General features: G+C 37.3%; 1 protein-coding gene across 1 annotated transcript in view; it reads left to right on the top strand.

Annotated features, from left to right (window-relative positions):
* Window positions 1-16,242, top strand: part of Fcp1 (RNA polymerase II subunit A C-terminal domain phosphatase Fcp1) — a 35,898-nt gene that overhangs the window by 4,794 nt on the left and 14,862 nt on the right. The window contains exons 2-5 of the mRNA XM_071588402.1: window positions 1,709-1,865; window positions 6,448-6,573; window positions 11,710-11,951; window positions 13,282-13,460. Of these exons, the coding sequence (XP_071444503.1) occupies window positions 1,709-1,865; window positions 6,448-6,573; window positions 11,710-11,951; window positions 13,282-13,460 (704 nt within the window). The remainder of the gene's footprint in view (window positions 1-1,708; window positions 1,866-6,447; window positions 6,574-11,709; window positions 11,952-13,281; window positions 13,461-16,242) is intronic.

The following is a 16,242-nucleotide window of genomic DNA, read 5'->3' as shown; positions in this document are numbered from 1 at the left end:
AGGAGTAACTCCTACACAAGTGACCTGCTATTCATCCTGAAAATAAAGGGTAGTAAGCAAAGGACTTACCTAGATTTGCACATGCTCACCATCAGTAACACTGACAATCACATGCAAACCAGCCTCGTTAACAGCCAGGTTTTATAAGGGCAAACCCTTTGTCAGTTGCCTCTCAATAATTCTCTTGGGCGCACAATCAATTACGCAAGAATGCAGAAGGAACTGATATTTAATTCATATGTTGTTTAAGTGACAGCAGTAATTTTATTTAAAGACAATTTGTGGGTCACTAATGTAGGAGTTCCTTCTTACTATCTCTAAGTGCATGTGTGATTGCAACTCAAAAAAATCACGGTGCTACATGAACCTGAGGGGAGTTTGTGTACATCTCTTGAATACTATTTTAATTGATAATTTTAAAATTTTTTCTCTCTTCCTTTTTTATTTATTTTAGTATAATTAGCAGGTCACAGGTTTAGGAGTTCCTCTGTGTGCACCCTGAGTGCATGCATGATTGCCATCCTTGCGTGTCTCTGTGTTACACCTCCCTTTAAACATTCATATGCCCTTCCCCAGAGTATGGCCTAAGATAATCATCCAATTCATGATTTCACAGCTGTAGTAACATCTTCTATTAAGGGAAATAGTTTCACTTAATTAGAATTGCAACTTTTTTGGATTTAGTCTTTAACTGCATGTTGTGTCTTTATTACTTTTTTTTGTTTTTTCATGTCAAGTCAGTGAAAAATCCTGGTGAATAGGGATTTCCCCTTATATTTAGTCAATTGTGCTCTGTATGGCCATAGAAAAAATGTCATTTTGGATCTTTTTTACTACCAGTCCTGTAATTATAGCATAATAGTTTTGTTATGCCCTGTGCAAAGGTTAGAGAGTTGTCTCTAGAAATCTGTAAGGGTTAACTTTGTTTTTGCTCTTAATTTGGAATTAATGCTAAAGTGATTCTTCTTTAGCTGTTCAAAATGGAATGTAAGAATTGTCAATATTTATATAATTTTAGTTATCAAATACACCAAAAGAACTTAAAATAACCAGTAAATATTTTTTCCTGTAATGCATAACCACATACAGTGTAAGAATAGCCAAAGGGAATGGATATTTTTAACCCTTCATCAATAGAAAAACTTCTTTGCAATTACACGTCCCTGTACCTTCACCCTCGGGAACTCTTTCCTTGCACTTGAACAGTAACTACCCTGGTAGTTTGCACCCTTATCGCCATTTTATGATTAAGGGGTTACTAACTCACAAGAATTAACATTGCCCACTACCTTACCATGGCCACTACCCTACCATTACCCTTCTGACCACTTTCCACCCATGTTCTACCACACTCCACCACTAGTTTCTTGTATTTGTTTTTGTCATGCCCCTCTGTCATGTTCTACATCACTTTTCATCCATTCTCATTGAGAAAGTTACTTATGCCCTAAAAAGTCTAAAAATTGACTGCTTAACTATTCTACATTTTGTGGTGTTGGTGCATTTTTATGCCGTAAATTTTTTCTAATTTTTTAAAATAAGTTCTCTTGATTATGCTGAGTATATATTAGAGTTGGATTTCAATATTCTTATTCATCATTTCATTCTCGTTCTGTAATTCTGTCATCAGGTCTTAGTCCAGGTATACAAGTTCACTTTCTTCTGCAATGTATTTTGTGATTGACTGTAAAATAATTTTTCATTGCAGTGAGCCCTTGTTTGAACTGGGAAAATGTTATCATCCTACAGTAATGAAAGATATGTGTGCAGAATGTGGAGCAGATCTGCGAATGGATAATTATGATATTCGTCATGCCTCAGTTCCTATGGTCCATAGTGTTCCAGAGCTCAAAGTTAGCGTGGAGGTAGGAGTTCATCTTGGCTCAAGAATAAAATAATTATTTTTCTGATTCAAAAATAGAAAAAAAAATAACTGAAGTTTTAAGGAAAAATATACGAGGGTCATCCGTAAAGTAGTACCCGTTCGTGAAATAAAGACACAAAAGTAAATATTAACAAACATAAAAAATTTTATTTGAAAGAGGATACTTTAAACTACTTCTCAACATAATCTCCAAGCAAATTAAGGCATTTGTCATAACGTGTGACAAGTTTCTGTATTCCTGCTGCATAGTCCTTCGCCGCCAGCTCATTGAGATACGCGAGGGACCCATCTTGCACAAATTTTTGCATAATGCAGATGGTGTTTAACAATTTCATGAACAATTGTTCGAGAAACATTGGGAAAATGCTCACAGATGTCATCAATTGTGACGCGCCGATCGTTCCTCACGAATTCGTCAACTGAGCTCACCAGTTGGTCTGTAATGACAGACGGTCTCTCCGAACGCTCATCGTCGTGTGTGTTCCCCCTCCCCATGTTGAAGTTGCGACACCACCGCCGAACAGACGACTCGTCCATTACATTGTCTCCATACACCTCCTTTAATTGGCGATGAATATCACATGGGCGAACGTTTCTTGCATTGAGGAATTTAATCACTGCCCTCACTTCACAACTGGCGGCGTTCTCAATTTTTTTAAACATTGTAAACAATCACAGAAACAACACAGGCAATGCTAGCGTCACGCAACTTGGCTCAGAGAAGGCAGACAAGCCACTGAAGCTATCTGACCTCGTCCAGCGGCTACTCGCGTCGTCAGCACTTCATGCGGCACGAACGGGTACTACTTTCCGGATGACCCTCGTATATTAAAAGGTGGCAGCACCTTAATAGTCCCTATGGAATTAAAATTCATGTGAGCTGTTACTGCTACTAAAGGCTGAAACATAGTGGATCTCAAATGCAAAACAAGGTGAAAACACTAACTTTAAATGTGGAATAAAAATATTTTGTAATGAATTTTCTTCGAGGACCAGGATGCGTCCTAGCTAATAAGCTCTCACAAGGCAGTTACAGTGCATCTAAAAATGGTAACAGCAGTAGTTGGTTGAATTTTGTTTTTATGGTTCTCGGATATACAAAACATTTTACACATTATAGTTGATAAAAAGGCTCACAATGGATGATATGTAAATATCATTTACTTTCTCAAGAGTTACACCTGACAATGTTCAATCATGAAAACTTAACATATGAGCTGTGATGGAGTTTTCTGGTCCATATATGAGCCATGCCATTGCCATAGTGGGGCTGAAACAAAAATCACCCATGCCCAGGGGTGACAAATGTGCAGGGGTGCTGAGAGGTCACTTTTGTCCTCTAGGAAACTTGGCTGATCCATGGGTGATGCTTCTCAAGTTCATTGTTGCATAATGTACCTTAATTGAACTGTCGCACTCACATATGCACATTTTTCACATCCATCTCTGAATGTCCCCTAGAATCGACAGTAAATTTCAATATATAATATATAATATATTTTTATTCATCCAAGTGACACAGTGCATAGTAGCTCTAGCAAGTGTATAGGACATGTCATGGTTTACAAAAAATAGAAAGTATTACAAGAAACAAGTGTTACAAGGATAAAAGGAAGGAATGAACATTTATGAATTAGGTCTCAGGTATTCTTTGATGCTGTAAAAACACTTATCAGAGAGGTATTCTCGGACCATTTTCTTGAATACTGGTTCACGCTCTTCTTTTTTAATACATATAGGTAGGTTATTATATAATTTTATACACATTGACTTAGGACCATTTGCAGCCATGGTTAAGTTTGTTGATTTTACATGCAGGTTGTTGCATTGTCTTGTATTGTACAGGTGAATGCTATTGTTCGTTTCAAAATCTGCACTATAATTTTTAACAAGCATTATAGATTGATAGATATATACACAGGGAGCAGTTAACAATTTTAACTTTCTAAAGAGAGGTCGACAGTGTGCATAATAATTTTCATTGCACATAATTCTCACCATCTTTTTCTGTATCTTTAGAACACTGAGAAGGTGAGAGGGCAGTCCCCACAATACAATTCCATAAGAAATTCTTGAATGAAATGATCCATAGTACAACATAATCAACACATTTTGACTTACAGTGTGTCTTATTATGGAGAGTAAGTAGTACACAGAATTTAACTTTTTAATTAAGTTCAAAACGTGGAAATTCCATTTGAGGTTACAGTCTACATGAAGTCCTAGGAACTTAAAATTACTTACAAAATTTAAATTACTACCATATGTTGAAAAAGAGTTATCAATTGTGCTGTGCAGAGATGAGAAGACCACTGCATGAGTTTTTTCAACATTGAGAACCAGATTATTACATTTGCACCATGTAGACATAGTTTTCGTCAGAAGATCACCAGCCACAGCCAGATCCCATAAATTTTTACTGGGTGTCATTGCACTCACATCGTCAGCATAAATAACACATTTTTTAGAACCATTTAACTGCAGCTGCCCAGGAAGATCATTAATAAAAATTAGAAAAAGTATAGGTCCAAGCACTGACCCCTGTGGTACCCCTCTGTTGACCTCCAGGGGGGTGGAGAGGTAAATTTCTCCATCATTTTTGTAGGCCACCCTTTGTTGCCGATTTGCAAGATAGGACTTTAGCCAGCTCAGTGCTACTCCCCTGATGCCCAATAGCTCACATTTTGATATCAACTTACTGTGGTCTACAGTATCAAATGCTTTGCTCAGATCATAGAAAATTCCCAAAACCTTACATTTAGAGTCAATCTCTTGAATTATATAATTGATAGCTTCAAAAAGAGCAAGATTAGTTGACTTTCCCTTGCGGAAGCCAAACTGGTTGTCTGATAGCACATTTTGGCTTTCAAGATAATCAACCAGTCTTTTGCAGAAAACACACTCGAGAATTTTACCAAATTGTGAAATGATAGATATTGGTCTATAGTTTTTTAAATAGTTTCGGTCCCCTTTGTTCTTATAAATTGGTAAAACCTTAGCCATTTTAAGGGAATTCGGGTAAATGCCCTCAGCCAAGGACTGGTTCACCAGCATTAGCAGTGGTGCTAGAATGAGATCTCCACAGTCTTTTAATAACTTTCCAGTCACACCATCAATGTCAGCAGAGTGTTTTTTCCCTATCTTATTGAGATAATAGCATAATTCACTCACATCACAGGGTTTAAGATACATTGATGTATAAGTTGCATTATTGATTGACATGGGCCCTGAAGGCACAGGATGTGGGGAATTAGGTAGAGACAAAAAAGCTTTAATAAAAGCATTGGATATTTTACCTGGTTCCGTGATTAAGTTGCCAATGTTATCATTTACCTGGAGAGGCAAAACCATGGAATTTAAGTTGCTGTTGCTTTTTATGATTTCCCATGCTACTTTTGAGAAATTAGAGGCATTCCTAATCCGCCTATCATTATACTCCTTTTTTGCCTGCTTTATTAAATACCTGAACTCTCTTTTTTGCTGGGAGTAAAGCTGGTATGTTGTGCTGTCACTAGAAGATTCAATCTGTAAGTACATAGTTTTCAATTTTTTTGACATACTGCGGATTTCGGGCGTAAGCCAGCTTTTCTTATTACCTCTCCTAATTTTAACTGGCTCGTAAGGAAAAGCAAGGTTTAGGTAATGTATGAAGTAACTGTAGAAGACTTCGAAATTTTCATTAACATTGGCCAACTGAAATGACCCCACCCAGTTGTGCTGGTTAAGCAACACCCGAAAATAGTTAACATTCGACTCACTGAAGTACCTCTGGTATTTAAAGGCCCTGGATGATGATGATGAAGCATTTTTACACAAATAAAAAGTAGACAAAATCACGGAGTGATCTGACACTGCAGGATCAAATACTTTGGTTTCAGTACTGCTTTCAGGATAATCTGTGAAGACATTGTCTAACAGAGTTTTACTCTTTGCTGTTATCCTGGTAGGGGAACTTACTAGTGGTTTCATGTTATATGTGTCAAAAACTTGCAATAGTTGTCTTTGATCTTTACCATCAACCATCAGGTTGCAATTGAGGTCCCCAGTAAGTATAATTGAGGGTCTGGACGAATGATTAGTTATATTATACAATAAATTCTCGAGTTTTTCGAGAAATGACACATAGCAAGCCAGGGGAGACCTATAAATAACCAGGACAACCAAAGCATGGTCAGCCATTGTAAGCCTTACAGCCGAGCATTCAAACGTTAATTCATCATTGAGTTTACTTATGGTTGATAAACCATGTAAGTGGAGAAAGTGGATGATTGCACTCTTCATGCACATTAAACTATGCCCTTTAAAGTGTTGAAAACACCCACTTTTCACTGTAACAGCTGCTATATGTACCCTATGCTCTGTTAGGTGCAGCACTCTTAATTCTTGAATTCTGAAAGAGTATCTGTGTATTATAAGCTCAACCCTCAATTTTTCTATCTACTCCCAGCCTAAAGAAAAAAAATGGATGACTTAGAAAGTGAATGCATCTCATAGCAGGTTTATGGAATGATTAATTATGCTATGCACTGACATTAACTGTATAAATTTCTCTTTTTTTACAGCAAGCACAGATATTGGGCCAAGCAGATGAAGACAGGCTATTAAAGCAGAGAAAATTGATATTAATGGTAGATTTAGATCATACTCTGATCCACACAACAAATGATGACATCTTACCGAATCTCAAGGTAAGTATATTTGTTGTGCAATTTCACCTCCTTTCCCTCACCTTTTTCCCCTGCACTAAAGCTGGCTGTTTTTGGGCGCATCAAGACAAATAAAATTTATTAGTCATGATACTTAAAATGCTTAGCAATATGCAGGGTGTAGTGCTTAAAATCCGGGAAAATTAAACATTTGTTTCAAAGCAAATTTATTTTAAAAAATAGGAATGATAATGAAAATCCTTATACTTACAAGTAGTGGTACCTGTCAAGAGTAATGTTACTCAATGTAACCCCCTTCAGCTGTAATGACCACCTCCAATCTTGTCCTGAGTCGATTGCACGCACTTTAAAACAGCCCTGTCCATATTCGTGAATGCTGCTACAATAGCGATGCAGCATTAGGGTGCCTCGTCTTATTGGTAACTCTTTTGACTACACTGCAAATGTAATAGTCAAGGGGGTTCAAGTCTGCACTATTCGAGGGCCAGAACTCCTTTGACCAGAACATGTCAATGTTATCTGAGAGCCAGTTTTGGACTAAATGACTCGTATGAGCTGGTGCAACATCCTGTTGAAAGGCATATTAGCTCCCTGAGGCCACAGTTACCACCCACGGTTTCATAACATTCTTCAAAATTTGCAAATAGACTTCTTTTGTGATAGTTTGTCCCTTTTCAAATAAATGTGGCGGCGTGATATTACCCTCACTGGACACAACACCTAGGACGTGAGCACTAGCCGGAAGTTTTGTTCGAGCGACAATCGGGACGTCCTTGGGGTTGTGGGCAAGCCAGCAATCATTTCCTGGTTTCTCTTTCAGCGGTGAACATTTTTTCATCAGGAAAGAATCTGTTTCGCCCAGCAGCTTCATTTTTTAGAGAACACAATAGCAGGTTGCAGCGAGCAATCTGCTTTGTTCTGGCAGCCTCAGACAGCATGTGTTGCTTCTTTATTGTGTAAGACTTGTATCGTAGCTCCTCCTCTGCCGTATGATGCATTGTTCGCTCGCTAACATTCAATTCTGACGCCAATTTCATCAGCGATCGTCCCGGGTCCTCTAAAATCAGCACCTAAGCCTTCGCGATGACTGCCGCAATTCGTGACACACGTTTCCTCACCGCATTAACAAAACCTTCCCCAGGCTTCTCCAAAGCATTATACTTAGCTACAATATCGTAAAAGGTTGATCTGGGGAACCAGAGGAATCAAACTTTTTCACTGGGTGAACGCCCACTTTCGATAATGGCGGCTCTTCGATTGCACTCCGCAATTGTACCTAACAGCTTGGCCATTTTGGGGTTATGACTGTTAACTAGATGTCTATAGCTTTCAAGAACGCCAATCATAACCTCTAACGGAACTACAACATGGCTGGAAATTCCAGTTGAAATTTGTGTAGAGATAACCGCCGCACCCTCTATGCATGTACATAACGCTGATGTCTTTTAAGTCAGTAATGGTTCAGCTCAAGTACTTGGCTTCAACTGCCAATGGTTTACATTTTTTTAATAAAATAATCTATTTTCTGTAGTCTGCCCAAATAATCCTTTGACATTAATATGTTGACGTATAATATGTATTTGACAAGTTATCAAAGCCAACAAATCAGATTTAAATGCTGGTAACTGGCTCTTCTGTTTAAAGAAAATTTAACAAAAGTTGATACAAGGTGGTAAAAATTGTTTTTGCACAATCAATCCAGAAATGAATGTCCTAAAACTGGCATTTCACTGCACATTCTGAGAATATGGCAACTGAAAGAAGTTTCTTGACTTTGATTGATTTTCGTCCCAAGATGAATAAAGGGACCCAAGCTTGATTGTTGGGAGAAATTTGACAAAAAAAAGAACCGAAAGCGAATTAGTTAGTGCTTGATGAAACTGTCTATTCCTGGCACTCCCTCCTCCTCAATATGGGAAAAAATTTGGCCAAGTGCTACAGTCGTTCACCTGTGATGGAACCCTCCTGCCATTTGCCCTCCATGCACCCCTAAGGCATGGGTCTTCCAAATCCTAGTGCAATATCCTTTTAACTCCATTGCTCCCTTCCGTAAATAATAAATTGATGAATTATTATATGCACATACTACTCTGATCCAGTTTGTTGTACAGCCGTTGCATGCAAATTATGCAGCATCCCCTGATAGTTATACTATCCCTCAGAAACAATGTCATTTTGCCAACATCCTCCCTGAATCCATGCAAAAAGTATTTCCACCATGTATACTAGAATGAGAATTTGTTTAAGTAGGTTCAAATGCTTGCCATATACTTCTTCATGGAGGATTTTGAAGAGAAGGCACTTAACTTAACTCCTCAGCCACCAAAGTGTTTCTTCAGACAAGTGTCTGGTCCCATGAACTAAGCACCTTGAATTCCCTCCTGGACCACATGAATACCCATCATCCAATCCTCAATGGAAATGGAAAACAATGGCCAGCTCCCATTCCTAGGCATACTAAGTCGCAGAAAAGAAGACAGAAGGCTAGGTCTTAGTGCTTTTTGCAAACCCCCCACGCCAATCTCAATGTCCACTGTAGCAGCCCCCATCATCCTTCCCAATGTTGTGCCGTACTGTCATCATTGATGTACAGGGCCAACTCTGTAGTTGACAAGGTGAACTTGCCAGGCAAAATTAAACAACAGATAAAGGGAGCAGAAAAACCTCGGGGGGCCTAAAAAGGTCCTTGGGCAGACATGGACAGAAAAACCTATTGCTACAGCCTGACTGCCATACATGGCCGCTATATCTGGAAAAATCTCCAGAATACTCTGAAGATTCAACATTGCCCCTATTCATCTACCTCCAGCCAAAATAATTTACCACCAGCCTCAAGACTTAGGGATATATCCAATATCCTGTGAGTTTTATGTTGGTGAAATGGGCCATGCAATTGAAACCCAACTGAAAGTACTCAAAAGGTACCTGAGGTTGGGACAATTGGCTAAACAGCTATTGATGGACACTGCTTTAGCCAAGATCACATCATCAAATGAGACAAGGCAAAAATACTATGCCTATTGACTATTTGGATTGGCGGGTTGAAGAGGCCATTGAGATCAGCCTCCAAAAGAATAATTTAACTAGGGATTCAGATTTTCAATTATGCAACACCTGGAGACCTATTCTAAAATGCATAGCAGAAAGCAGGAAATATGCTTGCCCAATTAGGAGACACCAAGATGAAAGTTGGTCTACAGACTAATCAAAGGTGACTGATCCGTGGGCAAGCATATATATACCAGACAAAAATTGACAGAACGGCATTCAGAAGCCCCGAGGAATATTACAGTCAGTTTTTGAAACATCAGCAGCTATGGAGACACAGACCTGGTGGAAGCCCCGAGAGGATTTCTCTCAACAGGTACTCCGGCCAAGAACAAGATCTTTTATAATGAAACCAATTTCATCCACTAACAGGGAGAGTGTCATTTCAATCCTCAAGTATTTTTTTGATTTCTGGTGCAGTAGAGGATTAATTAGGTGGAACCTCACTTAGTAAGCACCTTGCCTAGCGAGTATCATTAAACAAGCATAAGTATTGCTCCCAAAAATGACTTGCTTAATGAGCAACTTTTCACATCACAAGTAATGAGGAGAGAGGAATTCTCAGAATGGTTGCATGCTTTCTACTTCAATATGTGTTTGGTACTTGTTTTGCTAGCATCTTAGTGTCACAAGTGCTCGTACATTTTTCCAAACTTGTGTTTAGATGTATTATTTATAATTTTTTGTGAAAGTTCTAAAAATGTCTTCAAAGAAAAATCCACCGAAAGATAGCCATAAGAGAATAAAAATAACCATAGAAATGAAAAGTAAAATCATTGAGAATCTGGAACAAGGTATGAGAGTGGCAGATCTAGCATGTGCATTAACAATCATTCGACATCAACAGTTAGCATTTTCTTCAAGAAGGAAGACCAGACTAAAGAGATAGATGCTTCAAATAGAGTGGCTAGAGTATCTATGCAATGGTTCCTATTCTCAATGATGGTTGTTTCGCGTATGCATAAACAAAAAGAAATTGCAATGCAACACCATGAATGAGAATATAATTAGGTGAGTGATTTTTTTTCCAACCTCATTAATGAGATGTCAAGATCATCATCTGCCGAAGAAGTACAGGGGAGCTATATGTGGTTCAAGAAGTGAATGAGAACTGTCATCCATGGCATTGTGAGGCATCATGCAGCAGCAAGCTACGAGACAGAGGCAACAGATAACTTCATCGGTGACTTCAAAAAGCTTGTAGATTCAGAGGATTCCATGATTTTTTTCATTGTTACGAGATGAGTCTCTTCTGGAGAAAGATGCCAAAGTGAATGTATATTTCTACATGTAACGGTAGAAGAGAAAGCATTACCCTGCCACAAGCCAATGAAAGGCAATCTCACGCTGCTATTTTGCACAAATGCCAGCAGCGGATTGAAAAATAACTCACAGCTTGCTTACCAGAACTCCACAAGGCTTAAAGAAGTGTTAAGTCTAAAACAGCAGGCTAAATGTGATGTGGAGGATCACGAGAAACTGTTACATCGTACCGTGTGAATGAGGCATCACCCTAATAAAGGCAGTGGCTATGCATGCCAGAAATTTATTTAATGATAATTCCGAGTTGAATTTGTATAAAATTTTGAAGCCTTGGCAAAAACAAATCTCTCTGGGCAGATTTCTAGTGAAAAGGAATTAGGTATGTATTATAAATAATAAAATATTTATTTTGATTTTCTTTTGTTTTTACAAATTAAGTTCGCATCACCGGGTGCTTCATTCCACGATAGAAAAGAAGATAAACATGATCCATGATCTTAAACAGTGTATATATAATTTTCTTTGAATAAACCTTTTACATTTTTTATTTTTTTCATTTTGGAACACATCATATTTTGCATCAATTGTTTCACTAAACACATGATTCACTTAATGAGGAAGATTGCAGAATGGATTATGCTCATTGTACAAAGTTCCACTGTTGTTGTTAACTAGGTGTGCCTTTGTAATCTATGAAAGAGGAAATAAAGCATCCCATCATAATGAGAGTGGTAATCATAAATCTCCTTGCACAATCTGTTCTATGTTCATAAAATAGCATTTTATTGTGTTTGTTTTATCAAGAGTCAGTGCCTACTCTAATTTTACTCAATTTTTTTTATTTAGGATGTTCATCACTTCCAGTTAGATGGCGGTTCACCGTGGTATCATACACGGCTGAGGCCAGGCACGCACAAGTTTCTTGAGAATATGTCTCGGCTCTATGAACTACACATCTGTACATTTGGGTCACGGAGATATGCCCATGCAATAGCAGCTATACTTGACTGTTCCAAAAAGTTTTTCTCACATCGGATCTTATCAAGAGATGAATGCTTTAACCCGAACACTAAAACTGCCAATCTTAAGTAAGCATATTCATTTTCCTATCATAAGGATTTTTAATGACTTTCTATTATCTTTTTGGTTCTTAAATAGTGACCTATGCCATTTGATGGGGAGAAATGCAGAGAATGTAAAAGAGCCTTTCCCTTTCTGTATTTTACATTTTGATTCAAATTTCATCTGTTGGTCTTAGGTTTTGCTCCCCTGAGATTTTGTCTCGCTTGCAGGGAATCACTTTTTTGGTATCATCTTTATGCATATTTTATCACTTTTCTATGATGCAGTTGCAAATTTCACAATGGCATTAAATTTAAAACACTGGCAATGATTTTCTACAGGCTTTTCCCTGAAAGCCAATCCTGGATGTTCATGTATTATTGATATTTGTGCATTTGTGCCACTAAAATTCGTACTACTTCTCTAAATTATTGAGGGTTTACTGTACATAATAGTTAACCAAAGTCATTAACTTGCACAGTCATTATTTGTTTTCAATTTTTAATCTGTGAAATTGTGGAATTTACTTAATACCATTCATTAATGAAATAGTAAAAAAATCGTCATAGTTAAATAAAAAAACGTATGGGTGCCCAGGCATGGTTTTTTCATATAAGAGGGCCAGTGAATGTGTCAAACAAAGGTCTATGGCTGTTGTTACAAATCCATGTAATGGTGTTTAGTGATAATGCTAATGTGCATGGGATGACTGGAAATTAACCTGTTAGGAAATTCATGACCCATCAAAACTACGATCTATCTAATCACTCATGAATCAATGGTGTAGAACCCTGTCCGCAAAGCTAGAAACAAAAAGTGGAGTACCTTATAACTTATTCAAAAGAGTTCCTCTTTTAAGGAAGAAGACATAGGTTTAGAAGTGAAGTTAATATATTGAACAATAATAACAACTTGAAGATGTAAGTATTCCGATATTTACTCCGTGTTGGTCCATATTTCTGGGACAAAACATGGACAAACACTGCAATGCTGGCAAAACTGTTGTCCCAGAAATATGGACCAATGCAAAGTAGATCCCAGATACTTAGATCTTCACTATGTGCACTCTGCGGAAGCCTTCACAAGGAATTAATAAAATAACTTACTTTTTCTATGGTCTTTTAAATGCCACTGTGCATGTACATGTATTAATAAATTCTTTTGAGTTAAGTTGCTAAAGTTTTTCGTACTTATTTTATCAGTGATTTCAAATGGTCAGTTTTAGAAAATGTCTGTGAAAATTCATTGTCATGTATTAATAGATTTTATCATTTGTTGATAAAAGCCTCAATTAGCAACAAAAGAAATTTAATGCCCAATGATGATCTTTTTCTCACATTTTTTTAATCCTCAAAGGGCCCTCTTCCCACTTGGAGACAATCTTGTATGTATCATTGATGATCGAGAAGATGTGTGGAATCATGCTCCAAACCTGGTCCATGTACGTCCTTACCACTTTTTCCTGCATACTGGTGATATCAACGCTCCACCTTGTATGTCTGATAACTATGGATATTCACCTGAAGAATGTAATGGTATGTATGTAAATGCATGTTAATTTTTATGATCCATTTATTGAAATTGCATTATTGTCATTATCCTAAGGATCATTGACTACGCTAATAGGAAATATCCTTTTCTGAATGATCAATTGATCTTGCCCATCAAAAATAAATTTTCAATGATTTGGTGCTTCCAAAACTTGAAAATGTGATTCTTAATGAACAATAAAATTTAAAGATTTTTTACAGGGCTTTCTTGAATTTTTTTCCTTTAAGTAGACCTGTTTTTTTGGAATTTTAATTTTCAATATTTAAGTTATCAGCTGCTTTCTCTGTTTTATTTTGGCATTTGTGTCAGCTAAATTTGTGAACTAGTAAACATGGAATATGCATTTTAAAATTGAAACATATGTTGAATAAAATTGTACTGTACTTAAATTTTCCACTTATGGTATTAACTTTGTTAATTGGAAAGGAAGGAGATTTTTCATAATGTTCTGCACTCTGAATTCAAGGCAATTTACGAACATTTATAGATGTTTCTTTGCCTTTCACTGTGCTGTTTTGCTTAAGTAGACTACAGTTTAACCAGTTTTTAGGTCAGAAGTAAATTGCTGCAATTTTTGCTACCTAAATGTAGGTTATACTGGCTAGTCACTGCTAGACAACTTTTCCAAGCATTACCTACTGTGTCCATCTTTTCTGTTGAAAATGTCTGCTGTTTTTACTGTCTTTATTACTTCTTTTTATTCTTAAGTCTCTCCTTTCTACTTCTCTTAAACTTGATATCATGCCCTTGTTTGCTTATTCATGCATGGTGATGATGAGTAGGCTGAACCTCTTTCTCCATAGCTCTTTGGTATTCTGTCATTTGAAGTGCCCGAGACCCCTTTGAAAAAAACACTAAACAATATACAGTATGTTCCCATCTGCCACCAAACCACCAAGTATGTGTTACCAGCTGAAAATTTAACCATGGAGTACTGCTCAGATCTTGTCCTACTTCACCAGCCCAAGTATCAGTTGATTTCATCAGAGAGCTTATTTCCTTCAAAAGGGCTTCCCCAAACTGTTGACATATTACCTTAAAATCCATTCCTTCTGAGAATTGTTAAAAGCAGCAAAGAAGTTATGAATGGGTTTACTGTTCTACCTACTAGTGGCTGATCATGGGACTGAAAAATTAATGGCTCATACAACTGTAGTAACAAACCTTCTGGCTGATATGTGCTGATAACACCCATATTATCTAGTCAAATAACTCACAAGAACTGAAGAAATTCCTTCAGTACCATAACTGTCAGCATGTAACATTTATCATTAAGATGGGAGCAGAAAACCAACTGCTCTGTGAAGAAAATTGGCCACACATGTACAGGAAGAAGACCTGTAGTGATGACTATTTGAATGCTTCTTTACAGCACCATTCAATGCAAAAGATGGCAACATTCATGATCTCTGCCACCCTTATCATGTGTACCAGTTATCTGAAAAGAAAAGCCACCTGCTGACAGTTCTACAAATAAACAGTTCTGAGAAGGACTATGAATGTTTTTTGTTTCTGGCCTTGATGGATTACCCTGTGCATAATAAATACCATTCATTCAGGGAGGAAGAAAAACAGTTATGTATGACCCAGGAAAGGGCTGGAAAGACAAATGAATCTGAGGGACTGGAGGCTAAAGCACATATCACAATTTATTTCACTGTAAGAAACACCAAAAGGACTGCCAGAGTGTTGAGGAAGCATAGCATGAGTACATGATATAACTGCATGATGAAAAGAGCCAACAATCTGATAAGGCCCGCGTATATTATTGTACAAAGTGTGTACAAGGGAGTATACTAAGCTGTATACTCAAATACGTTACCATTATGAGATAATCGTTTTTGGTCAGACCTGCAAACCAATTAGTGTCCAAATGAAAGCGGCATGGAGGAAAACAGTTCAGCCCATCTAGGTAACCAGGGCGTTATGTCAGGTTTAAGTGGAAAGTTTTGTATTAATGATTTTTACAGTGTTACAAAATTCAGCACCAATATACAGTTATACCTAATTACTATCTTCAGCATTCCACTTTCTCTGGTGTGCTCTTTTTTCTGCCATTTTTGAATGTGTAATTTGGTATGTTTAATTCAGGTTGCCATTATTTTGAAATCTCAGGAAATATCTTTCATACTTAGGGAACTGCATTTATATTCATTTTAATGGAGACTGTAGTTGCATTTATATGAGATGTGGAAGTCCATGGGTAGACTGTTGGACTACTGACTGGAGGGCCCAGGTTCAATTCCTGGGAACCTATCTGGGCATAGGAGATACTTACCCAGGTCCCCCTCCCCGATATGTGTGAATTCCACATGCCATGGTGCTTGTGCCAATGTATTGGGTGAACTCCACCATCACCTACCAAACCGACCTTCAGGATGATTACTGTTTATGGTTTAATTGTATTTATAGTCCAATTTTAAAATATGTTAAAGCAAATTTCATAAATCTTTTGCTTATGTTGAAGTCAAGAGTGTGTGCCCCGCTATACGTTAAGTTTAAGGCCAAAAATAAAAAAATCCATTTTGATGTGTTAGAATATGGTGCTACTTTATTGCTTTCAGGCAATTTAAAAATAGTGCACCTCCAGTTTTACAACAATAATTTTGATTTCACTTGTAATGGCCTAACTACAACCTGAGATCCATTCCAGATTTTTCCAAAATTATTAAGAAAAACTCTTTGTAAAAAAATGGTGGTTAACAATATACAGGGTGCAGTGATTATCTTTGGATGAATTTAAATTTGAATTTTCTGCCTTATCAT

Source organism: Hetaerina americana, unplaced genomic scaffold (assembly GCF_022747635.1).
Source record: "Hetaerina americana unplaced genomic scaffold, ioHetAmer1.1.p SCAF_3, whole genome shotgun sequence".
Taxonomy (NCBI): domain Eukaryota; kingdom Metazoa; phylum Arthropoda; class Insecta; order Odonata; family Calopterygidae; genus Hetaerina; species Hetaerina americana.
Note: the sequence above shows the minus strand (reverse complement) of the source record. Positions and strands in the feature narration are given on the sequence as shown.